We start from the raw sequence: 26,726 nt of genomic DNA, 5'->3' as shown, positions 1-26,726 counted from the left end.
AAGGGTAGCGGGGACAGGGCACCGTAGAGCTACGGAAACAGTAGAGCAATTCCTCCCCCTGGGTCCTGTTGTTGTACGAATGGGAACCTGGCTTAGGAGTCAACGCCTAGGGGCCGAGGTCCCTTCAGGCCCCCAATGAAATATTTAAGGTTGCCTCTCCAATATTGATGGGCGTTGCCATTCAAATGGTGTGTGTGCACTGCATCTTGTGATCAATTATGTAGGGCAGGGCTTACCTAGCACCACCACCCCAATACAGTGGTACCTCAGGTTAAGTACTTAATTCGTTCCGGAGGTCTGTTTTTAACCTGAAACTGTTCTTAACCTGAAGCACCACTTTAGCTAAGGGGGCCTCCTACTGCTGCCACTGCCGCACAATTTCTGTTCTCATCCTGAAGCAAAGTTCTTAACCTGAGGTACTATTTCTGGGTTAGCAGAGTCTGTAACCTGAAGCGTATGTAACCTGAAGCGTATGTAACCCGAGGTACCACTGTATTTTATTCATCGGCATCGCTGGAACCAAGAATGAAGTACTTTCCTATATCTTTTTTTATTTTTAAGAATAATACTTTATTTAGAATTCAACAATAACAAAGGGGGAAAACCACAGTAGTTGCTACATCAATTCATTACAATTAACCAATTTTAACAATATATAAATAGTAATAGAAAAATTACACAACATCACTTTCAACTTATTGAAGTTTTCATATTATGCTTTTACCTCTTTATCTCTTTCTTAACATATCAAAAAGACAAAAAATAAGAAAGGAGGCACAAAAAGAAAAGAGAAGAGGAAGGGGGTGGAAGGAGGAGAGGGGGAAAAAGAAAAAAGAAAAGAAAACAAACACATTTGGCTTCTGATTAGACTCATTGTACTATTTCTACAATTTTTTCACACACAGTTCCAAGTTACTGTATTTCTTTCTTTGTTTTCGTCAGATATCAAAAAACATTATATTTGTTGTTTTACAAGGATCATTCTATTTCTGCCAGGAGATATTTGTTATTGTACTTTCCTATATCTGTATTCCTATAGCTGTATTACAGTAACCAAAGTCGGTTACTAAGAGTATGCCCCTGATCGCCAAAGCAAGCTTTCAAAAGTGTTTCCTCCATTGCAAAGTTTGCCAGGTCCACTGGCCCATCTCAACCATGAAACCTTGTTGGTGATTTCTCAAAAACATGTTTTCTCTCCAGCTCTGCACCTGCCCAGTGAGCCAAGCAGAAAGTCCACGAGGTTGCAGACACGAAACTTCTTCCCCTGTATAATTATCAAAATCATAGTGATGTATTCCTCTACTCGCAACAAATCTTGTAGGATTTCCCCTGAGACCAATAACCTAAACTTCAGAATCAAGGAGAAAATGAGTCCACATCTTGTAAGAAGCTTGAAAGAAGAGTGATGCCATAAATGCTTCTCAAAATATTAAGCATCACTGAGAGCCTGGTCTGAGGTTCAGGGCAGACAGGGACTGCGAAGGTGGGAAGCTTTTTCTTGCTAGCTTTAGCTCTGCATCCATGGCTAGAGCCCAGATGTGTCACTGAAGTCACTGCTTGTCATGGTCACTGCTAGGATGATATCACTGCTGCTGCTGCTGCTGCTAATGCCTGAGGCTGTCTGTGGGACTCAGGCAGGGAAATGCTCTGTGAATCTGATCCGGCTTCGAAATGAACCAGTGAATTATTACAGGGCAGGGGACCATCTCATTAGTGGGATCATCTCACCAAAAACTGCTCTATTTAAACCATACAACTTCTCTCGGCCCCCATTGACCATGATTACCGAGTAAGTAATTTTATAAGCCACTTGATTGCTGGGGGAAAACATCAACTACTGTAATTCGCTCTATGTGAGGCTGCCCTTGAAACTGTCCCAGAAACTCCAGTGGGTGCAGAATGCTGCAGAGAGGCTCCTCACAGGGTCCCTGCCATGGCAGCATATTCACCCAGTGCTTTACCAGTTGCACTGGATCCCGGCGAAGTATTGGGTCAGGTTTAAGGTGCTGGTTTTGACCTTTAAAACACTTTGTGGCTTAGGGCCCTCGTATTTATGGGACCGCCTCTCCTGGTACTTCCCACAGAGGACCTTAAGATCCATGAATAATCATAGTTTAGAGGTCCCGGGCCCTAAGGAAGTCAGATTATCCTCCACCAGGGCCAGGGCCTTCTCAGTGATGGCTCCGACCTGGTGGAGACCAGGGCCCTGCAGGATTTAACTTCCTTCCACAGGGCCTGTAAGACAGCTATTCCGCATGGATTTCAATTTGAACTTCGCCTGATCTTTTCTTCCCCTTCCTTTTCTTCTCTCCCCCTCCCCTTTTTATAAAGATTACCCGCTCTGAGAACCCACAGCTAATTCTCTCCTCGCTGGCCCAAATAGGACTAATTTAGCCAGCTAGCCCTGTTAAGTGGAACCCGGCAAATCTATAACATCCTTTGATCAGCTTCCAAGCATATCGCAAACTTCTGAAATATATTTGGTTCTGTTCTTTGAAAGCTGCGGACCTTCTATCCCAAACTATAAACTCCACAATGTTTTAAGGAAGTGGCAAATTAATATCCAACTTGCAACCAAGGGTCTGTATCTGTCCCCCAATAAAAACATAGGAGCAATTATTTGAGGATGCACTGTTTTTGAGGCGTGTGGTGCCTGGAAAGCCTTCTGATTAATAAAAAGAAAGAATTTGGCATCCCTCCCACCCCCCCCACCCACAATGACTGGAGAACGACAGCCTGTCACAACTACTGTATTTAATGTTTTGCAGTATCTCAGAACAGAAGTACTGGCACATCCTGTCATTTTTGCTTGCTGTTCAGGAGATTAATCTGGATCCATCACTTTTACCCAACACCACTTTGGGCTACAACCTCTTTGAAATCTATTTTGATGGCAGAGTGGTTTCGAATGCAATGCTAGATGGATATTGTGGTGGGGAAAGCAATATTCCAAACTACAACTGTGGAAGACGCAAGAACCTCTTGGCTGTTATTGAAGGGGCTGGATCTGACATTTCTACCCATGTTTCTAGCATGTTGGGCATCTACAAAATCCCACAGGTAGGGACTGGGATGGTCACCAGTCAGGGAAGCTACAGTGGTGAATTTCCTGCATTGGAGGAACCTCTGAGCTCCCCTTCGACTTTAGGACTCTCTGTTTTTTGAAGGATTCTCTTAAAATGATTTATAATAGCCTGAGGTGTCCTATGAACATGAGAAACACCCTGAAGCTGGTTCAGCCTATAAGTCCGTCTAGTCTAGCATCCCATTTTCAGCCGAGCAGAAACCACTTCTGGGAAATCTGCAAGCGCGGTCTGAGTGAAAAGCCACTCTTCCCACTTTTGATTCCCAACAACAGGCTTTCAAGACCATGGTGCCTTTGGCAGTGGAGGAAGAACATGGTCCTTGCACCTAGTAATCATTGATAGCCTTCCCATCCTTGTCAAGCCAGTCCCTTTCTTGCTTGTTATTAAGATATATCTGATATTCTTCCAGTCCATGACGTATAGCCACGCAAAGGCGGTGATCGCTCAAAGATTAAGGGACATTGCCAGACAGGAGGACATAGCCCGTGTGAAACCTGGGTTGTTTCTGGGGGAGCAGATGTATGGGGCTGCTCCAGCTCGCTACCTGGCGGATATCCACTATGTGGAATACCGCAGACTATTTACCGCGGCTAGGCTGAATGTTCTTGACTCATCGGTTCTGAAGGGAAGATATGGAGGAGTCCCATATGACCAGAGATTATGCCATTGTGCGTTGGGTGAGGTAGAATCCACAGAGCACATCTTACTGAGCTGTCCCTTCTACAACGATTTAAGACAGTATCTTATAACTCCATACTTACCCCAGCTCAGTCCCCGACAAAGAGGAAAGCAGACAGCATATCTGCTAAATAAGTCTTCTGGGAAAACAACTTTGTCAGTGGCTAAATTCCTTTTCCTGGCACTCAAGTGTCGGAAACGTATAACTGAATGCTTTGATGTGGGTTATCTGTGAGAGGTTTAGTACTGTGGCCCTACCTTATTTATGTACCCCTATGATGTTTTAGTTTATAATTCTGTATTGTGTTTTATCTCTGACTATCGGTCGAATAAAGGAAATTGATTGATTGATTGATTGATTGATTGATTGATTGATTGATATTGTTCCTTTCCTCGCTAGGTCAGTTATGGTTTTGCTCTTACTGATAAAACTCAGTTCCCTTTTGCCTACCAAATGGTTCCCAAAGAAGAAATTCAGTACCTGGGGATTGTCAAGCTACTCCTGCATTTCGGATGGACATGGATCGGCCTCTTTGCTCCAGACAATGACAGCGGAGAAAGGTTCTTAAGTTCCTTAACACCTATGATGATCAGCAGTGGAATCTGTGTTGCCTTCTCAGAAAAAATACAACAAAGGACTCTGTACCAGATTTCAATACGGAGGGAGCCACCTGTTATGTGGAGAAAAGTCAATGTCTCTGTCTACTATGGGGACGCTTCCAATCGATTTGACCCAATCATCATGGTACAAAGGATACTTGAAAGGGTACAAACTTGGGGGAAAGTCTGGATCACAACAGCTTTTCAGGACATCAACATGAACTTATCTTATGGTATTAATACCTTCATGTATATCCATGGTTCTTTGTCTTTCATAATGAAGACCAGAAAATGGACAAAATATGAATACTATAAGCCGCGGTCGGGCACAACACTACGATTTTGGGATGAATCATTTCAATGTTTATGTTCGGAGGCTGTATTGCCCATGAAAGGTTGGATAAGATGCACAGAGAAAGCGAAACTGGAGGTTCTTCCCCAAGAGGAGGTTGAAAGGGCCCTGTCACAAGACAGCTACATTACGTACAGCAGTGTCCAAGCTGTGGCACGTGCCTTAAATGCTGCCTATTCTTCCAGATCCAAGCAGGTGTTGATGATGGGTAGAGGGGACAGTTTGGGACTTGAACGACTGCAGCCATGGCAGGTATTCCTCCCCTCCCCCTTGAATCCTTGTCCTGCACCCAGAATCCAATCCAATCGCCTCAACCGTGCCAGCATTTCCAATGCATATCTAACATGTAATTTTCCAATGCTATTTGGCTTGTTTTGGTGGCATCAGAAGACATTCCATGGTTCAGTCATTCTCTAGTGATAAATTAAGAATGCAACTCAGCTTTCCCCCAATTTCTCCACTCCCCCTCTGACTTCCCTCAACTTCCTCCTCTGGTTTTTTTTTTTGGGGGGGGGGGAATATATCTTGTTGATTTTGATGATCTGATATGTTGTAATAGGATAAAAATGTAAAATCCAGGGCTCTCCCAGTTTGTTTTGGGCCCCACACATCAAGCAGGCCACAAGCTGGATTTGATCTTTGGCGTCGGTATAGATGTGATCATGTTGCCTTCAATGAAGGTGCCATGGTCTGATCACTACGCTCTGAAAGCCAGGACTGACTTTCCACCCCCACCCTGCTTAGGTGGTGAGCCGATTTGGGCTCGCCCGCAGAGGCTGATGGACCCTGATAGATTCCGCCAAGCTTTGCGGGACCTTGCTCCCCCTGGCGACTCATTGACTGAGCTTGTTGAGGGCTGGAATACCCAGCTCCTGGCAGCCATCGATGAGATCACACCTAAGTGCCCTCTGTGACCCCGCAGAAACCGGGCTCCCTGGTTTATCGAGGAGCTCTGGAAAATAAAGTGGGACCTCAGATGGCTAGAGCGAGTATGGCGGGGTGCCCGTGATGGTTTTTTTTATGAAAACCTATGAGATGGCAGTGAAGGCCGCTAAGAAGTCTTCCTTCTCGGCCTCAATTGCATCCGCTAGCTCTCGCCCGGCGCAATTATTTAGTATAATTAGGTCTTTAACGTCCCTTTAAGGACAGCCAAATTTAAATAACAATATGACACACAGCTGTGAGGCATTTGCGAGCTTTTTTGCGGAGAAGGTCCTGTTGCTCCGCCATGACCTCCCTGCCAATTTGGATACAATAAAGGAACTGGAGGCCCCTCGACTGTCCTCGGATCCAGTATTGGACCACTTTTCCTGGATATCCCCAGCCGATGTGGACAGACTCCTCCGAGCTGGAAAGCCCACCACTTGTCCTCTCGACCATCCTGACTCAGTCCCAGACACACTGACCAGATGTCTGGAAGCTGTGGCTGGATGGTTACATGGGAATCGGTTGAAGTTAAATCCTTCGAAGACAGAGGTCCTCTGGCTGGGACGGGACGATATGGGATTAAGGGGGCAACTCCCTTCTCTTGCGGCGGTGCAATTAGTGCCAGCACCGTCCGTTAAGAGTTTGGGTGTAATCTTCGATGCCTCCCTCTCCATGGAGGCGCAGATTACAGCTATAACAAAGGCGGCATTTTTTCATCTCCGCCAAGCTAAGCAGTTGGCTCCTTATCTCTCTCGCCCTGACCTAGCCACTGTGATCCACGCGACGGTCACCTCCAGACTGGATTATTGTAACTCGCTCTACGTGGGGCTGCCCTTGAGACTGACCCAGAAACTCCAGCGGGTGCAGAATGCCGCAGCGAGACTCCTTATGCGGTCTTTGCTGCGAGATCACATTCATCCGGTGCTATACCAGCTGCACTGGCTCCCGGTGGAGTACAGGATCAGGTTTAAGGTGCTGGTTTTAACCTTTTAAGCCCTATACGGCCTAGGACCCTCGTACCTATGGGACTGCCTCTCCTGGTATGTCCCACAGAGGAACTTACGGTCTGCAAATAAAAACATCCTGAAGGTCCCAGGCCACAGGGAGGTCAGGCTGGCCTCAACTAGAGCCAGGGCTTTCTTGGCCGCGGCTCCAATCTGGTGGAACGATTTGTCACAAGAGACTAGGGCCCTGCGGGACCTGACATCTTTCCGCAGGGCCTGCAAGACAGAGCTGTTCCACCAGGCCTTTGGTCAGGGCGCAGCCTGACTCCCTCCTCTGGCAATCTGCACAGAATTTTGCTTAACGGTTGCCATCAATTTGATTTTAATTAATTTTTATAATGAAATGTTTTTAGAATGTTGGATTATTTGATTGTTGTTAGCTGACCTGAGCCCGGCTTCAGCTGGGGAGGGCGGGATATATATAAAATTTATTATTTATATATATATATATATATATATATATATATATATATATATATATATGCAGGTTTTGCATATATTAAGGAACAAAAGAAGAAAAGGCACACTAGCCTGGGAACTTCCTCTCTGCCCAGAACATTGGAGGCTATACACCACACCCCCTCTACAGTATTTATAGGAACTCAAACACTGAGATCCTGCTCTGTTCCAGTAACAAGAAGCCGAAAGCACCAGCCTGAAGATGACGAGTGAGACCTCGTCGAAACGTCGCCTAGACACCCCAACTTTTACACGGGAAGACACCCGAGGACACCAAAACCTGCATTCCTGTACCCGTGAAAATCTACGAAAGCATATATATATATATATATATATGCAGGTTTTGGTGTCTACGAAAGCAATCTACGAAATCTACGAAATCTACGAAATCTACGAAAGCAAATATATATATATATATATATATATATATATATATATATATATATATATGAATGCAACTCAGCTGTGCCTGTGAAAAGCCAACAACATTATTCCTATGAGTCCAGAAGTGCACTAGCGCTAATTTAGAGGAGACTAGAGTGAAAAGTGGAAAGACTTCCATGCTTTCTCAATTCTGTTTTTCTTCTGTCAGTCCAGCTCCACCCTTTCTTAAGAAACGTCCAGTTGTTTAACACCTCCAGGGGCGGATTGTATTCGGATGAGAATGGAGACCTGGCAGCGGACTATGATATTGTGAACTGGGTACTATTTCCCAATGGGTCTCGTGGCAGAGTGAAAATTGGGAGTGTAGAGAGACAGGCAGCCTCACATTTAAAGCTCACCATTAACCCAGAAGCCATTGTGTGGCCCTTGCAGTTTAAAGAGGTAAAGGAATTTTTTATGTGCTTCTTTCCTGCTGAGATTTATTAAACCCAAATTATTTACAGGGTTTATCTATATGATACTGGAAATTATTTAATTTAATTCATATGCAGACTATAATCTAGAAGAAGAAGAAGAGTTTGGATTTGATATCCCGCTTTATCACTACCCAAAGGAGTCTCAAAGCGGCCAACATTCTCCTTTCCCTTCCTCCCCCACAACAAACACTCTGTGAGGTGAGTGGGGCTGAGAGATTTCAAAGAAGTGTGACTGGCCCAAGGTCACCCAGCAGCTGCAGGTGGAGGAGCGGAGACGCGAACCCAGTTCCCCAGATTACGAGTCCACCGCTCTTAACCACTACACCACACTGGCTCTCTAGGCCTCACCTGCCGCACCCAAATTCGCACCATAAACTCTATTGGGAAAATTGATTTGAAATGGAAAATTTGGTAATTTCCTGCCAAGCTGGAGCTCAAACTGCATGCTGGAGTGGGGTTGGGTCCCATACGCTGTCCCCAACTCAGTTTCCCCATGAGTCACTTTTGAAAAATAAAGCCCTTTTTAAAATATTTTTTAAATATGTGAAAACAAAATAGGGCAAATAATGTTTTTGTGTGTGAGTGAGCAGTATAATTCTATATGATATAAATCTGCAAAATCCCAGTGGCATCCTGATTTGATTGGTGATGAAAAATTCTGCAACAATAACTAATAATATGCATCCCTGACCATTCTTGTTTAACATTTTTAATGAAAAGTTTCCATGCTCCGACATCCAGACATTTGTTTGCATAAAGTTGTCAGTCACCCTCTGGCTTTGTGCCCTAGACCCAGTGCCAATAAAAACTGCACAGATTCCCTTTTCTTAAGACCTGTTTCCTGTCCTAGTTTATCACCAGGCCTGTGATATTTCCTCTGCTCTGCCATTGCTGGGGCAGCAAAACTTGTTTCTAAACTAGATACAGTGGTGCCTCGCAAGACGAAATTAATCCGTTCCGTGAGGCTCTTCGTATAGCAGTTTTTTCGTCTTGCGAATCAAGCCCATTGACAGCTTAGCGGATTAGCGCTATTAGCGGTTTAGCGGCTTTTAGCGGATAACTGATAAGCGGCTTAGGAAAAGGGGGGGGGGACCCGCAGGAACTCGCAAGACATTTCATCTTGCGAAGCAAGCCCATAGGGAAATTCGTTTTGCGAAGCGCCTCCAAAACAGAAAACCCTTTCGTCTAGCGGGTTTTCCGTCTTGCGAGGCGTTCGTCTTGCGGGGCACCACTGTACTTATGCATCAGCAGTATTTACCTACAAAGGGGGGGCGGGGTTAGGGTCCTTCCACACCTCATGACTCAATTTCACATCTTCTAACCATTTCCCCTTGACGCACCTTCACTCTATTGTCAGATTGTGCCACGCGCCAGGTGTACTGAAAGCTGTCGCCCTGGATACGCCAAGGTGGTTCAAGAAGGAGAACCGGTTTGCTGCTACGCTTGTGCTCTGTGTGGTGAAGGGACAATCTCCACTCAGGAAGGTGTGTGACTCAAGGGGAGAAGGAATTCCTTGGGCAAACAAAGATAGGCTGAAGATTTGCCCAGCAGAGATTTTCTGTGAAGATCCTAAATACATTTTTGGAATGTGAAACCATTCTTGGCTACTGTGAGGTTAAGTTCCAAAACGCAGGATTTATCAAACTGCAGGCCGGGTGGTGGCACCAGTGGGTGATATAGAGGCATTCTTTGGGAGAATATGGATAGAAATTTACTCGGAGACATAAGAGGCCAGCATGCTAAAACCATCAGAAAATACAGGGAATAAAGAGAAGGGTGATTAGATAGGGAATTTGTTATACAGTGGTACCTCAGGTTAAGAACTTAATTCGTTCTGGAGGTCCATTCTTAACCTGAAACCGTTCTTAACCTGAGGTACCACTTTAGCTAATGGGGCCTCCGTCCGCCACTGCACAATTTCTGTTCTCATCCTGAAGCAAAGTTCTTAACCTGAAGCACTATTTCTGGGTTAGCGGAGTCTGTAACCTGAAGCGTTTGTAACCCGAGGTACCACTGTATAAACAAAATGTAAATGTAAAATGGCACAAGGAGAATCATAGAATCAGGGTTAGAAGGGACGCCAAGTCCAACCACCTGCAACTAAAGGAATCTCAACTAAAGCATCCATGCTAGAGGGCCATCCAACCTCTGCTTGAAAACCTCCAAAAAAGGGGAGTTCGTTCCACAGTTGAACTGCACTTTCAAGCGTAGATGTTTTGGAATGTAGCAGAACACATTAGGACCACTGAATTCTCGTATCTTCCTTTCAGATGCAGACTATTGCACCACATGTCCAGAAGATCAGCACCCAAACGAGCACCGAAATCAATGTGTCCCCAAGGTTATCACCTTTCTTGCCTATGAAGAATCCTTGGGGATCACATTGGCGTCCTTTGCCCTATTCCTCTCCTTAACCACGGGTTTTGTTTTTGCCATCTTTATTAAATACATGGAAACTCCCATAGTCAAAGCCAATAACCGAGACCTCTCCTACATACTTCTTGTATCTCTCTTCCTTTCCTTTTTGTCCTCCTTCCTTTTCATCGGCCGCCCAAGGAAAGTGACCTGCCTTCTCCGACAAACAGCCTTCAGCATCATCTTCTCAGTTGCTGTTTCATCTGTGTTAGCAAAAACCATAATGGTGGTGCTGGCCTTCCTGGCCACAAAGCCAGGGAACAAGGTGAGAAGATGGCTGGGGAAAAGTCTGGCCAACTCCATTATCATTTCCTGTTCCAGTGTACAAGTTCTCCTCTGCACCATCTGGCTTGGCATCTCTCCCCCATTCCCAGACTCTGACATGCACTCCCAGCCTGGAGAGATCATCCTACAATGCAATGAAGGGTCTTCTGCCATGTTTTATGGTTCCCTCAGCTACATGGGCTTCCTGGCAGCCATCTGCTTCACAGTGGCTTTCCTAGCCAGAAAGCTTCCAGGATCCTTCAATGAGGCCAAGCTGATCACCTTCAGCATGCTGGTCTTCTGCAGTGTTTGGGTGTCCTTTGTTCCCACCTACTTGAGCACCAAGGGGAAATACATGGTAGCTGTGCAGGTCTTCTCCATTTTGGCCTCCAGTGCTGGGCTCCTGGGCTGCATCTTCCTTCCCAAGTGCTACATTATTGTGCTGAGAGCTGAACTGAATACAAAGGAGCATCTCACAATGAAATCAAAGTGAGACATCTTATTCTTTGATGTTCATGTTAGCTGCCATTTTTAGCAAGTAGTTCTGTTTAGTTGAGATGCCACAAACTGGACCCGAGCCCTTTATTCACCATTAAATTATGATGTCAACTAAATGAAGCCTCTTATTCTCAAAACGTCCAGTTCTGCGGATAGATTTGACTTTAAAATATTTTTTTTCTTAAACCCTGTTCAACTGATGGGCTGTTGATGAAATGTGTGGGGTCAGGCCACTGTCCAATTTACTCGCTGCAAGCATGTCAGAAGATAGATGCTCTTGTTTGTATGTGATGCCAATAAAAGGTTTGATGATGATGATGATGATGATAGATGCTCCTTTTTCCCTGGCGGAGGAGGGAAAAACTGGGCAGAAGTAGCTCGGCAGGGGATTTGAAAAGGAATCCCTTAATCAGAGGAGGAGAGGAAAGATGAGGACTTACAGCATTAAGTGATGATACTGAGCATTAAATGGCTTAGAATCACAATACTTCATGGACCACTCTCTCCTATGAGCCTATCCAGACCCAGAGATCATCATCTGAAGCCCTTCTTCATGTGGCTCCTCCAGGAGAGGTCCAGAGCGTGGCAACAAGAGAACGGGACTTTTCTGTGATGGCTCCACATTTGGGGAATACCCTCCCCAGGGAGGTTTGCCTGGCGCCTTCATTATTTATAATTTAGGTGCTAGGCAAAAAAATTTCTCTTCAACCAGGCCTAGGGCTGATTGATGTCCCATGCTGATTGATGTCCTATGTTGTGGGACTATTGTTTTTTGTTCTTATTGATATTATGTATTTCGTGTTTTTTGTATTGCAATTTTATGTTGTGAACTGTCCTAAGATCTACGGATGGAGGATGTTATACAAATAAAAATATATAAATATATAAATAATATAAATAATATAAATAATATAAATAATATAAATAATATAAATAATATAAATATAAATATAAATATAAATAATATAAATATATAAATTGCATCCAGTTTTCATAGTCATACTGAGCATGCCCTCCTCCTTAACACGTAATAATACTTTTTCACGAGATACATTTTGTTATTATCTGCAGGGCCTTCTTTGTGTGCCTCCTGCATGAGAGGTCTGAAGTATGGCAGCCTAATAACAGGTGTGTGATTGACACCAGAATTCTTATTAAGGTGGTCTGGTAGGTAGAGGACCCCTGGACGTTTGTCTGCAGACTACTTTCCAGGTCATGTGGCCAGCATGCCTAAACTGCTTCCAGCGCGCAGAACACTGACAGAAGCCAAAGCACACAGAAACACTAGGAGATGGCTGGGGAAGAGTCTGGCCAACTCCATTTAATCCTGAAATGTAATGAAGGAACTGTTGCCGTGTTTTACAGTGCCCTCAACTACATGGGCTTCCTGGCTGCCATCTGCTTCAGAATGGCATTCCTAGCCAGGAAGCTGCCTTCAGTGAAGCCAAGCTGATGACCTTCAGCATGCTGGTCTTCTGAAATGTTTGGGTGTCCTTTGTTCCCACCTACCTGAGCACCAAAGGGAAGTACATGGTAGCCGTGCAGGTCTTCTCTATGCTGGCCTCCAGTGCTGGGCTTCTGGGCTGCATCTTCCTCCCCAGGTGCTACATTATTGTGCTGATACCTCATGTGAATACGAAGGAGACTCTCATGATGAAAATGAAGTGAGGCATCTGATTCCTAACATACTCAGTTCTGCAAACTTATGTATATTTAGGTAATTTCATTAATGATCATTGATGAAAGGAGGGCAGGTAAGACCCTGTCAGAAGAGTGAGCATCTGGACAGAAGTAGCTGAGGAGGTAGGTAATTTTCAGGGGTGCCATAATGGAATCACTGGACCCTTTTAACTCTATAGCTCTAATATTCTAAGAACTATCTCCCAATACCTCCTTAAAGTTTCACCTGGTATTGCCTCCTTCTTTAGAAGGACACTGCCATGACTTCATAACCTAGAATCATAGAATCATAGAATCCTAGAGTTGGAAGAGACCACAAGGGCCATCGAGTCCACCCCCCTGCCAAGCAGGAAACACCATCAGAGCACTCCTGACATATGGTTGTCAAGCCTCTGCTTAAAGACCTCCAAAGAAGGAGACTCCACCACACTCCTTGGCAGCAAATTCCACTGTCAAACAGCTCTTACTGTCAGGAAGTTCTTCCTAATGTTTAGGTGGAATCTTCTTTCTTGTAGTTTGGAACCATTGCTCCGTGTCCGCTTCTCTGGAGCAGCAGAAAACAACCTTTCTCCCTTAGAGCTTGATGGCTGTAATGGCTTTTGTATAGGAATGAATGTCCTTGAAAAGTGTTCAGAAGTTTTCCAGAACACGTAGAGGTGCATCTGCTGGCGTTTTGTGTCCCCTGGAGCAAATGGCCCCAATATGTTCTACCGTGTCCATTGTTTGCCACTAGTTACATTTTCCCATTGAAGTTCAGATCTTAACAAGTAGGACCCTACAGACTCGGCCCCTACAGAACATCATGATGACTTCTTAGCTTTGTCATGTTGATACTTTTCAATGAATCTACTTGCACTGGATACAACCCATTATATGTGAAGGGTACGCAAATGTATAAACAGCTGCAGTGTCCTTGACAAGATGTGCCGATAAGGAGCCTGGGAGCATTAGGGCTGGTTGATATCTGGTTTTCAACATCGCAATATATCAACAACTTAACATTGTGATATATCACAATGTCTGAAATAAGGATGGAGCTATGTAGAGGCGAACAGTGGGGCTGCACAATATCTGGTTTTCAACATCGCAATATATCACCATCTAAACATTGCGATATATCATGATGTCTGAAATAAGGATGGAGCTATACAGAGGCATTGGTTGGCTTCATGGTTTTTCCCACATCATGATTTTTGCCAGTGCCTGCTCTTGTAAATTGCTGCCCACTGCAGAAGGCAGGGGCGAGATGAGAGATGAGCCAGCAGACTTAACAGGGGGTGCAGATTTCAAGAGAAGTATTCGCCAGCTTCACGGTTTCTCCAACATTGTGATTTTTGCATCACACACACACCATGATTTGTGATATATTGCCAGGTCAAAAATTATGAAACTGATATCATGACATGGACTTCAAACCCGTATTGGATGATCTATCGGCCAGCCCTAGTGATCATTCTCTGCAAATTTCTTCAGAATTTTTTTCCTATTAGGAAACAGCATGATTAAGCAGAAGGCAACTGCAGATGTGCAGATTATTGAGGAGCAGCTTACTGATTCACAATATGTGCTTTACAAGAGAAGGATTATTAACAAACTTGGTGGTCTTATAATGACTGGTAGGAAATGGAGCTATCAGCAGACAACAAAAGAGTTTCTGCATGGTGGGGAGGGACGAGTGCCCCCCAGGTATGCATATGGGAGATGGTTCATATAGACTCTAAAACCGTGATTCCTAATGTGGAGCACACGCCCCACAGGGGGGCTATTTGATTTTTAAGGGGGGCAATTCGATAATGAGTTACACCAAGTTAATGGCCTCTTAGGCTTCCTCCACGTGAATAGGAGTTCACTTTTTGAATACAGTGGTACCTCGGGTAACATACGCTTCAGGTTACAGATGCTTCAGGTTACAGACTCCGCTAACCCAGAAATAGTACCTTGGGTTAAGAACTTTGCTTCAGGATGAGAACAGAAATCACGCGGCGGTGTCGCAGCAGCATCGGGAGACCCCATTAGCTAAAGTTGTACCTCAGGTTAAGAACAGTTTCAGGTTAAGAACGGACCTCCAGAATGAATTAAGTACTTAACCCAAGGTATCACTGTAATAAGAAATACATGTCGGTTGGGAATCAGGATTTTAGAGATGCTTAGGTGGGGCATGGCCCAAAAAAGGTTGGGAACCACTGGTCTAAAACAAAGAGCATTTTCATCCTGCCTAATGGGAAAGTGTTTCATTACCACAAAGTTTGCCAAGTTCACCTGCTCCCTCACTGGTCCATGTCAGACAATGGAGTCCCCCTTGGTGATTTCTCAGAAACACGTTTTCTCTCTAGCTCTGCACCTGCTCATTGAACCATGCAGAGAGCCCAAGAGGTAGCAAACAGGAAACTTATCCCCCTTTATAATTATCAAAATCATAATGATTAATTCCTCTCTTCACCCCAAAGTTCTAGGAATTTCCCCTGAGGCCTATGTGCTAAGCATCACAATCATGGGCAACGTGATGTAACTTCTTGCAACGAGCTTGGAAAAATAACTGTGACATAAATACCTCCTGCCCTACCCTTCTCAAGATAATAAGTAAATCTCGTGCCACTGAGAGCCTGGTCTGGGATGGAGGTCCTCTCCCCTACCTTTAGGTCTGAATCCATGTCTTGAGTCCAGTTGTGTCACTGAAGTCACTGATGTCATAAGGGAGGACACTTGCCACTGACATTGCTAGGATGATGTCACTCCTGCTTCTGCAGCTGCTGCTGCTAATGCCACAGGCTGCCTGTGGGACACAGCTGGGTAGATGCTCTGTGGATCTGATCTGGCTTCAGAATGAACCAGTGAATTATTACAGGGCAGGGGACCATCTCATTAGCGGGATCATCTCACCCAAAGCTGCTGTGTTTGATGAATACATCTTCTCTCAACCTCCATTAATCAGGCCCCGTGAGTAAGTTGTTGTTGTTGTTTAGTCATTTAGTCGTGTCCGATTCTTCGTGACCCCATGATCCAGAGTACGCCAGGCACTCCTGTCTTCCACTGCCTCCAGCAGCTTGGTCAAACTCATGCTGGTAGCTTCGAGAACACTGTCCAACCATCTCGTCCTCTGTCATCCCCTTCTCCTTGTGCCCTCCATCTTTCCCAACATCAGGGTCTTTTCCAGGAAGTCTTCTCTTCTCATGAGGTGGCCAAAGTATTGGAGCCTCAGCTCTGTCCTTCCAGTGAGCACTCAGGGCTGATTTCCTTAAGAATGTACCAGGATCGAACACTGCCCCACCTGTGCATTGACTGTTCCCAAGGACAGCTCTTATTTTCTGGTACCCCTTGTCAGATTCTCTCCCAATATTGAGTGTGATGGCTCCTCATTTCAGATGAGTTGTTTATCCGACCTTCATCATGGTTTGCTTGTACAAAGCTTAAGCAATGCGCAGACTATATCTGGGCTTTATCAAGCATTCTTTCTGATTTGTTAGGTCCTTTGGAGCTCTTCACAATTTCTTTTTGTGTCCCTGAAGAATCTACCATCATCAGCAGACTTGGCCACTTCACTGCTCAGTCCTAACTCTAGATTGTTTATGAACAAGTTAACAAGTACCTGCTTCTCTTACCCAATGTAGAGGCTGAACCTTCATTTTCAACATAGGAAGATGCATAAAGCCACATCTTTTTAACACACCCTTTGATCAGCTTCCAAACCAACTTCACAAACCTCTTTTAAAAAGCTGATTTTGTTCTTTAAAGACTGTGAACAATAACCTCTCTGCTGTTTTTCAAAAGTGGCAAATAACTATCCAACTTGCAGCCAGGATCCGTATCTCTCCCCCAATAAAATCATAGAAACAATTACCCAGAGGTACCCTGTTCTAAGGTGTATGTACCTGAGAAAGTCTTTAGAAAGAATATGGCATTTTGTTTTCACTGAATTGATAATGACAGCCTGTCACAAGTGTTTTATTTGATACTTTGCAGTATCTCTGAAGAGAAGTACTGGCACGTTCTGTCCTTCTTGTTTGCTGTTCAGGAGATTAATCGGGATCCCTTGATTTTAACCAACATCACCTTGGGCTACAACCTCTTTGAAACCTATTTTGATGGCAGAGTGGTTTCCAGTGCACTGCTGGATGGGCATTCTGGTGGGGAAAAGAATATTCCAAACTACAACTGTGGAAGACGCAAGAACCTCTTGGCTGTTATTGAAGGGGCTGAATCGGACATTTCTACCCATGTTTCTAGCATGTTGGGCATCTACAAAATCCCACAGGTAGGGACTGGGATGGCCAGCAGTCAGGGATGCAACAGTAGTGTATCAATTAGACTATGTGAACCCTGAGCTCCCTTCCTACTCTAGGATTCTCCATTTCTGGAAGGATTCCCTTAAAACTGTTTACAATAGGCTCAATCTTGCCTGAGATGCCTTAAGAACAGAAGCATCTGCATCAGGTTATAGGTCCATCTATTCCAGCATCCTGCTTTCAGAGCAGCCTACCAGATGCCACTTTCAGGAAGCCCGCAAATGGACCCAAGTGCAACATCACTCTTCCTACTTTTGATTCCCAACAACTGGAATTCAGAGGTAGACTGCCCTCTGGCTAGGGAATCATTGCTAATCTTATCCTCCCTGAGTCTACCTACTCCCCTCTGAAGGCCATGCGATTTGTGGACATATTTACATCTTGTGAGGGCAAGTCCACAGTTTGACTATTCACTGTGAAGAAGCATTCTGAATCCTCCAACATTCAGGTTCATTGGATGGCCTTAAGTCCTAGTTTTATGGGATACGGAGAAAAGGGTCTCTTTATCCTCTTTCTCCACACCATGAATACTTTTACAACTCATTGTGTCTCTTTTGCCCTCTAAACTAAAAAGATCTGAAAAATTGTAACCTTTCCCCATAGGAGAGTTGTTCCAAACCAGGATTTCCTAAGCTGGGGTCTCCAACTTTTTTTAAAAAAAACTACAGTTCCCATCATCCCTGATCACTGGTCCTGCTAGCTAGGGATAATGGAAATTGTAGTCCAAAAAGAGCTGGAGACCCAAGTTTGGGAAACCCCGCTCCAAACCTTAGATCATTTTTGTTAACCATTTTAGCGCTTTTCCTAATTCTACAATAACCTTCTTGAGGCACATTACGATGTTGACAGTTTTCATTTTGAATCCTTCCATAAAAATGCCCAACATGGAGTTGGTCATTTGCACAACAGCTGCATACAGTGGTACCTCAGTTTAAGTACTTAATTCGTTCCGGAAGTCTGTTCTTAACTTGAAACTGTTCTTAACCTGAAGCACCACTTTAGCTAATGAGGCCTCCTGCTGCTGCCGCGCCGCCAGAGCCCAATTTCTGTTCTCATCCTGAAGCAAAGTTCTTAACCTGAAGCACTATTTCTGGGTTAGCGGAGTCTGTAACCTGAAGCGTGTGTAACCTGAAGCGTATGTAACCTGAGGTACCACTGTACTGGGAATATTTTTATTGAGCTTCCCAACATCACCTCATTTATGAGGAGAAAGTAAAGCACTGTCTTTAACATTCTTTTGATGGAGTGTGATACATTCCTCTCACTGACATGGCCTCTTTTTGCTTGTTATTAACATACATCTGATATTCTTCCCTTTTCTCACTAGGTGAGTTATAGCTTTCCTCTTCATGATAAAACTCAGTTTCCTTTTGCCTATCGGATGATTCCAAAGGAGGAAACCCAGTACCTGGGGATTGTCCAACTCCTCCTGCATTTTGGATGGACGTGGATTGGAATCTTTGCTCCAGACAATTATAATGGAGAAAGATTCATAAGTTCCATAACACCTTTGATGCTCATCAGTGGAATTTGTGTTGCCTTCTCAGAAAAAATAGTTTATCAGAATCTATACCAAATCGCCATGCTGAATGAACCACCTATAATGTGGAGAAAAGTCAATGTATTTGTCTACAATGGAGACTCTTCCAATAAATTTGGCATCATCATTAAGGTCCAAAGCATATTTGAAAAGATACAACCTGGGGGGAAAGTTTGGATCACAACAGCCTTTCCGGACATCAACATGAACTTGTCTCATGATATAGATACTTTCATGTACACCCATGGTTCTTTGTCCTTCATAATGAAGACTAGAAAACGGACAAAATATGACTACTATAAGCCATGGTCTGGCAGAACACTATGGTTCTGGGATAAATCATTTCACTGTTTATGTCCAGAGAATGTGTTGCCCATGAAAGGCTGGACAAGATGCACAGAGAAAGAAAAACTGGAGATTCTTCCCCAAGAGGAGATTGAAAGGGCCCTGTCTCAAGACAGCTACGTTACTTATAGCAGTATCCAAACTGTGGCACTTGCCTTAAGTTCTGCCTATTCATCCAGATCCAAACAGATGCTGATGATGAGTAGAGGAGAAAGTTGGGGACATGGAAGACTGCAGCCATGGCAGGTACAGTATTCTCCTTCTGAAACATGAGTGTAGAAGGTGGTGTCTACTCACAGATGAGTTTTATGTGCTCTTCTTTTTAACTTGTCCATAAATCATCTAGAGTTGTGCATGAAAAGTGAGCAAACTAAATGTACTGATGATACCCAATTGTTTTGGGTGGTTAAGAGTAAGAGGGATTGTGAAGAGCTCCAAAAAGATTTTTTTTTTCCCAAATGGAATGAATGGGCAGGAAAATGGCAAATTCAATTCATTCTAAGCAAGTATAAAATTATGTTTATCATGAGATGGTTCAAGGGCAGATCAGAGGATGAAATCAAGATTAGAGGAATGTCAGAACAGAGGTGGAAAAAAAGGAAAGTAAGTAATTAGGAAGGCCCAAGCAGTGAATTATGAGAGGTTCCACCCCCCATGTCACAGAAGGGGAGAATCATGGGAATCAGTCACTATTCCATCTTTGGTAACTGAGGAGGTGGGCAGCCAATTTTCAGGGCCAGCTGAATCCAAGGTGGAAGGAGAGACAGAGGGACTGAGTTGGGCTCAGTCAAAAAGAATGGTCACCAACAGCAGCAGCACAAACAGATCCAGCTTACCCAAAGGAACACCTACAGGTACAAGAGGGACCAAGGTTCTTCTGATCTTATGCTCTTACAGAGTAGGCAGAGGCAGGAGACAAAGGAAGAGAGGACCACTTGAAGCAAAAGATTGGGGGCACAGCAACTTCACAGCATTCTGAAAGATCCAGTGGCCTTCTGGATCAATAAGAGTGCTGTGCCCCAAATATTTTGCTTCAAATGGCCCACCTCACTTTGTCTAACTGTAAGGTATGGCTCTGCTTGCATAATTCTCCTGAGGGTGCACAGTGTAATGATCCTAGCTCTGCTCATTTACAAAGTCGGGCAGGAGAAAAGGGAGGGCTTAATAATGTATGACTGTGGAAAGCCAACAGCAATTGATTCCTATGAGTCCAGAAGTGCATTGACCCAAGATGAGGACAACCGAGATGACCAATGGTTTGGAAACTGGAGCTGGGGCGATGGATGGAGCTGGGTCTGTTTAGCCTGGGAAAGAGGAGACTGAGAGGAGATATGAGAGCGAGTTTCAAGTATCTCAAGGGCTGTCCCATCATGGAATAGGGAGCTGGCTTGTTTTCTCCTGCTCTGGAGTTAGGACTTGAACCCGTGGCTTCGAGCTACAAGAAAGGAGATTCCATTGAAACATCAAGAAAAACCTTTCTAACAGTAAGAGCTGTTTGGCAGTAGAGTGGCCTCCCCCAGAAGGTTGTGGACTCAGGTTCCTTGGAGGTTTTTAAGCAGAGGTTGGATGGCCATCTGTCATGGATGCTTTAGCCGAGATTCCTGTATTGCAGGGGGTTGGGCTAGATGACCCTTAGGGTCCCTTCCAAGCTTACAATTCTATGATTCTTTGATTCTATGATCCTAATTCATAAGCTTCCAGGTATTATTAATTCTTCATAAGCTTCCGGGTATTATTAATTCTTCTTTTTCTCCTGTCAGTCCAGCTCCACCCTTTCTTAAGAAACATCCAGTTGTTTAACACCTCCAGGGGTGGACTCTATTCAGATGAGAATGGGGAGCTGGCAGCCGACTATGACATTGTGAACTGGGTGCTGTTTCTCAACAAGTCTCAAGGCAGAGTGAAAGTCGGGAGCGTAGAGAGACAGGCAGCCTCCCATTTAAAGCTCACCATTAACACAGAAGCCATCGTGTGGCCCTTGCAGTTTAAAGAGGTAGGGGGAAAGATTTATGTGTGCTTTATTAAGGTAAAGGTAAAGGTACCCCTGCCCGTACGGTCCAGTCTTGCCAGACTCTAGGGTTGTGCGCTCATCTCAATCTAGAGGCCGGGAGCCAGCGCTGTCTGCAGACACTTCCAGGTCACGTGGCCAGCATGACGAAGCTGCTCTGGCGAGCCAGCGCAGCACACGGAAAAGCCGTTTACCTTCCCGCTAGTAAGTGGTCCCTATTTATCTACTTGCACCCGGGGGTGCTTTCGAACTGCTAGGTTGGCAGGCGCTGGGACCGAGCAACGGGAGCGCACCCTGCCACGGGAAATCGAACCGCCGACCATGCGATCGGCAAGTCCTAGGCGCTGAGGTTTTACCCACAGTGCCACCCGGGTCCCTGTGTGCTTTATTACCCTATGACATTTGTTAAACTCAAATAATTTACTCTCTATTATACAGGAAATTATTCCTACACAATTCATTTGCAGTCTCATCTGGGGCTGATTTCAAAGGCCTCCCTCCCCAATTCTCAGCATAAACAGAAAATTAATTTGAATTGGAAAATCACTTTGAGGGTGGTGGTGTTGGAATATATAACAACGCGGGTGGCATTGGACTTGCCGATCAGAAGATTGGCGGTTCGAATCCCCGCAATGAGGTGAGCTCCCGTTGCTCTGTCCCAGTTCCTGCCAACCTAGCAGTTTGAAAGCATGCCAGTGCAAGTAGATAAATAGGTACCACTGCAGGGGGAAGGTAAATGGTGTTTCCGTGTGCTCTGGCACTCGGCGCAGTGTCCTGTTGCTCCAGAAGTGATTTAGTCATGCTGGCCACATGATTCAGAAAAATGTCTGAGGACAAACGCTGGCTCCCTTGGCCTGAAAGCGAGATGAGCACCACAACCCCACAATGCCTTTGACTGGACTTAACCATCCAGGCGTCCTTTACCTTTACCTTTATATAACAACAATAATATGATAACACATCTTTAATGGAAAGTTTCCATGATCTGACTGACATCCTGACATTCATCTGCATAATGTCACCAATCACCCTCTGGTTCTGTGCCATTCACCCAGTGCCAAGAAAAACTTTGCAGATTTGCTTTTCTTAACAGCTCTTTCCTGTCCTAGTTTATCATCAAGCCTGTGATCTTTCCTCTGCTCTGCCATTGTTGGAGCATCAAAATTATATACACCAGAGTTGCTTCAAACTAGAAACTCGTGCATCAACAGTAGTTGTCAGGAGTTCAGCCTACACTCGAGTAGGACCCTGGCAGAGACACATGCCTGACTGGCATGTTCCCTCCCTCCTGGTCAATCGTTCAGGAGCTTCAAAAGCTTTCTTCAGCCCGAACATCACAGCGACCGATGCCAACAGACATTGGCACACTTAGGGATCTGCAGTGTTTGTGCATCATGCGTGACAGAACTCAGCAGCTCAGCATTTTGGCTAATCTACTTTATTTACATATAAAAACACACGGAGCACTGCAACATGGCTCCCTCTCTCTCTAGCATCAGACAGCAAAGAGGAAAAGAACAAAGGACAATAGTCCCACTTCACAGACCACAGTAACACAAACACCCTGTTTCCGTCACTTCCCACTCTGTGGAGTCAAAACATACCGTCATGTGAAAGACAAAAATCCTGTGACTGCAATCATGGAGCAGGAATTCTAACAGAATTTACCTGTAATGGAGGGAGTAGGGTCCTTCTACACCTTATGACTCACTTTCACATCTCTAACCCTTTCCCCTTGATGCTCCTTCACTTAATTGGCAGACCGTGCCTCGCACCAGGTGTACCGAAAGCTGTCGCCCTGGATATGCCAAGTTGGTTCAGGAAGGACAACCAGTTTGCTGTTATGTTTGCGATCCGTGTGCTGCAGGGACAATCTCCACTCAGGAAGGTGGGTGACTCAGGGCTCGTCTAGATTTACTTTCTTGCCCCATGCTTTCTTAGGCACATGTCCACACTTTCCCAGTCAGCGATTGCCATTTGCTCTGATTCAATGTTAAATTGCAGGTTTCCTCATGGAAAGCACAGGAATGGGGAAAAACATGGATCATTTTGCACGTAGAAATGTGGAACAAAATTAATTCTGGGCGAGTCCTAAGTTTTGTTCCTCAGTTGTGAAACCATCGTGCTTTAAACCATGATTGAGATTGTATGGGGAAAATATGAAATAACAGATAGGAAGTGCAGTGTAAGCGATGGAAGTCAATCAATGAAATTTTATTATTATTTTCATATTGAGATATTTGTGGAATAAATTTGGAAGAAATTCTTCCAACTTTTCTACTTCTTTTCTCTTTATTTTTTTCTTTTTTCTTCTTTTTCTCTTTTGTTCCTTTTTTCATGTATATGTGCTTATTTGAAGTGTATATGTGTGTATGTACTTGCAGTGTTTTGCTTATATTTTGTAACAATTATGTTAAATAAACAAAACATGATCGAGTGTAAACAAATCAGTTTTATTTAAGAGGTGCTTCCTCATATGTTGAACTTCTGGGTAGGGAATGAGTGGACACTAGACTGTGTTCACAGAAGTACTATATTTTGCTGCTGCTTAATCATAAGCACTACCACAAAGAGTTAATTCTAGCTCTCTCCTGTGTTAATAACAGTGAGAGGTGTATCTATTAACACATGAATAAATTTGGTCATGTTACCCAGTACCCATCTTCAGTGCAGGCGACTGTCACAATTGGATCAGTATCTTTTGCCCAAAACGGGAAGTCTGAATCGCAATGCCTAGAAAGTGTGTGTGATTGTTCTCAGGCATTTCCAGCCATCTCAAATAGATTGTCAGGAATGAGCCAGCTCTTAGTGGAACTTTACAGCTGGCTGCAGAACAGAGAGGGTTAGATCTGATGCAGGCTGAACAGCGGCCAGTGCCCAGTGCGCCTCCTTCGGACACTGGCATGTCGGTTGCCAAGGGAACGACTGAGAGCAGGCTGGAACACAGCCAAAGCTCTAAGGAAGATCAAACAGGCATGAACAGACACAGAGATAGTTTGTTGGAAAAGGAAGAGGCTGGAGCTGATCCAATAAGTCCAAGTCCGCGGCGAATGGGAGGGCTGCTAGACAGGAAGCAAAACAAGAGATGTAAGGGGCGACGGTTCAATATATTCTGTAGACATGGGAAGGAGTCTTCAGAAGGGTCATCATGAATGGTAATGTCGGTGGCTTCATTAGAGCTGCCCGGAGCTATCTGTTTGTTTTTGCAATAAATCCTGCTTTTTAAGTACCTATGCTTACTTTGTTATCAAGCTGGGAACCTGGACTCCTGACATAGGTCCTGCAGAAAGAAAGTGTGATAACTTGTTTCTTGATGAACTGAATAATGTGAGATGAAAGAAATAACTTCAGGACAGAAAGCACAGAGATGGTCTTATGGATGCTGCTGATTTCATTCCCACCCTACTTTATATATGATTGGGACAGATGAATATTCTGGAGTATAAGCTATCGTGTTGAAACATATATATTATGGAATGTAACAGAATACATAATATTACTGTTCTAAGCTTCCTGTTAGGACTACTGAATAGTCTCCTCTTCCTTTCAGATGCAGACTATTGCACCACATGTCCAGAAGATCAGCACCCAAACGAGCACCAAAATCAATGTGTCCCCAAGGTTATCACCTTTCTTGCCTATGAAGAATCCTTGGGGATCACATTGGCGGCCTTTGCCCTATTCCTCTCCTTAACCACGGGTTTTGTTTTTGCCATCTTTATTAAATACATGGAAACTTCCATAGTCAAAGCCAATAATCGAGACCTCTCCTACATACTTCTTGTATCTCTCTTCCTTTCCTTTTTGTCCTCCTTCCTTTTCATCGGCCGCCCAAGGAAAGTGACCTGCCTTCTCCGACAAACAGCCTTCAGCGTCATCTTCTCACTTGCTGTTTCATCTGTGTTAGCAAAAACCATAACAGTGGTGCTGGCCTTCCTGGCTACAAAGCCAGGGAACAAGGTGAGAAGATGGCTGGGGAAAAGTCTGGCCAATTCCATTATCATTTCCTGTTCCAGTGTCCAAGTTCTCCTCTGCACCATCTGGCTGGGCATCTCTCCCCCATTCCCAGACTCTGACATGCTCTCCCAGCCCCGAGAGATTATCCTGCAATGCAATGAAGGGTCTGTTGCCATGTTTTATGGTTCCTTCAGCTACATGGGCTTCCTGGCTGCCATCTGCTTCACGGTGGCTTTTCTAGCCAGGAAACTACCTGGGACCTTCAATGAAGCCAAGCTGATCACCTTCAGCATGCTGGTCTTCTGCAGTGTTTGGGTGTCCTTTGTGCCCACCTACCTGAGCACCAAGGGGAAATACATGGTAGCCGTGCAGGTTTTCTCCATCTTGGCCTCCAGTGCTGGGCTCCTGGGCTGCATCTTCCTTCCCAAGTGCTACATTATTGTGCTGAGACCTGATCTGAATACAAAGGAGCATCTCACAATGAAAATTAAATGAGGCATCTAATTTGTAATATATTTAGGAAGGAGGAGTTACAGCTTTTAAGGATAATACTATGTGTAATGCTACTGAATGCACCCTTCTTCTCCACCAGATATAGTTTGTGAATTGGTACTGATCTTACTTTTTCTTGGAAGGTGTCTCCATCTGGTGTTAAGTAATTCTAGGGATTCTCTGAACTTCTGCATGGAGGAAAGAATTGAAACATAAACCAAAAAGATGTCACAGCTCAGGAGATGATACTGATATCCCTGTTGGGTGATAACGCCGAGACCGGTGCCTCCCCACCCCCAACACAGCATCACCCAGGATTCATCACTCCGGTGTCCTGTCATGCTAATGTGGCCTAAATCCAAGGACATGAGCACATGACAAGCAGAGTTCAAACAGAAGCTTAGCCTTGAGGAGTAACATCTAAGCCTAATTTATTGCAAATTAAATCAAACGTAACAAAACAAAGAAAAACATGACTTCTCTCTGTGTCTTTCTTCCTTGGAGAAAGAACTGTAAAAGCAATAGCAATACAAGATGGAACAGCGTATCTCAATTTCCGCTCACAAGACTCCAATAATCAGTGCTGGAATGTAAACAGACATGTGACATGTAACAATCCCACACAACTGTGGCACGGGAGGAATGGAATTCTCAACAATCCCTTCCAACAGGGAAGGGCTGTAGCTCAGTGGTTGAACAGTCGCTCCAGGTGCAATCCTTGGCATATCCAGGTTGGGCTGGGCGAATGCCCCCTGGCTGAAAAGAACCCCTGTCCACCTGCATCGACACAATAGAGCTAGAACTAATGGTTCAACAATACAAGGCAGCTTCCTGTGTTCCTAAGAAAATTATCCCCACTTTCTAGGTCCTGTGCAAATTTATCTTGGTCTTCTGTGCCAAGACAAGGGAGGCCAACTGACATTTCTAAATACTTTCTCTCCCCTCTCTGGATCCCTCTCATGTCATCTTCATTCAATTTTTCTGAGGGATCCATTTCTACATTCCTGCAGTTAAAGTACCTTCTGCAGGGGACATGGCCTTTCCTTCTTCCACTGTTTTGTTAGTGCAGAGTTCTTTGTTTGAAGACTTGGGCGCTGGAAATGAAGGGTGAGAAATATTTTAAATAAAAGAATAACAAATGGGTGAGATAAGCCTAATGGAGAGCAGCTGAGAGGAGAAAGAACCAATCCAGAAGTAGGATACCCATGCTCTGAGGATACATTTTGGAGGGAAAATCCTGAGGGAAGTGGAGCTGGAGGACTTTGGCCCACAGTTGAC

General features: G+C 44.5%; 2 protein-coding genes across 3 annotated transcripts in view; both read left to right on the top strand.

Annotated features, from left to right (window-relative positions):
- Positions 1–1,084: 1,084 nt before the first annotated feature.
- Positions 1,085–11,849, top strand: LOC309337014 (vomeronasal type-2 receptor 26-like). 2 transcript variants are annotated; one of them, XM_081853634.1, is made up of 6 exons: positions 1,085–1,789; positions 2,769–3,060; positions 4,165–4,968; positions 7,699–7,931; positions 9,324–9,450; positions 10,237–11,849. In XM_081853634.1, the coding sequence occupies exons 3-6, from the start codon at positions 4,962–4,964 to the stop codon at positions 11,136–11,138; spliced, it is 1,269 nt and encodes a 422-aa protein (XP_081709760.1). In that variant the 5' UTR covers positions 1,085–1,789; positions 2,769–3,060; positions 4,165–4,961; the 3' UTR covers positions 11,139–11,849. The 2 variants fall into 2 exon arrangements, with proteins under 2 accessions (XP_081709760.1, XP_081709761.1); XM_081853635.1 differs by lacking the exon at positions 1,085–1,789 and having other exon boundaries at positions 2,730–3,060.
- A 3,676-nt stretch (positions 11,850–15,525) lies between these two features.
- Positions 15,526–26,726, top strand: part of LOC309335225 (uncharacterized protein) — a gene marked incomplete at its 3' end in the record, with an annotated part of 44,017 nt that continues 32,816 nt past the window's right edge. Inside the window, exons 1-6 of the mRNA XM_081850099.1 lie at positions 15,526–15,764; positions 16,784–17,075; positions 18,434–19,237; positions 20,757–20,984; positions 22,761–22,887; positions 24,550–24,959. Coding sequence (XP_081706225.1) covers positions 15,547–15,764; positions 16,784–17,075; positions 18,434–19,237; positions 20,757–20,984; positions 22,761–22,887; positions 24,550–24,959 — 2,079 coding nt within the window. The 5' untranslated portion in view covers positions 15,526–15,546. The remainder of the gene's footprint in view (positions 15,765–16,783; positions 17,076–18,433; positions 19,238–20,756; positions 20,985–22,760; positions 22,888–24,549; positions 24,960–26,726) is intronic.

This window comes from Podarcis erhardii, assembly GCF_964252035.2.
Source record: "Podarcis erhardii genome assembly, chromosome: 2".
In the NCBI taxonomy this organism is placed as follows: domain Eukaryota; kingdom Metazoa; phylum Chordata; class Lepidosauria; order Squamata; family Lacertidae; genus Podarcis; species Podarcis erhardii.
Note: the sequence above shows the minus strand (reverse complement) of the source record. Positions and strands in the feature narration are given on the sequence as shown.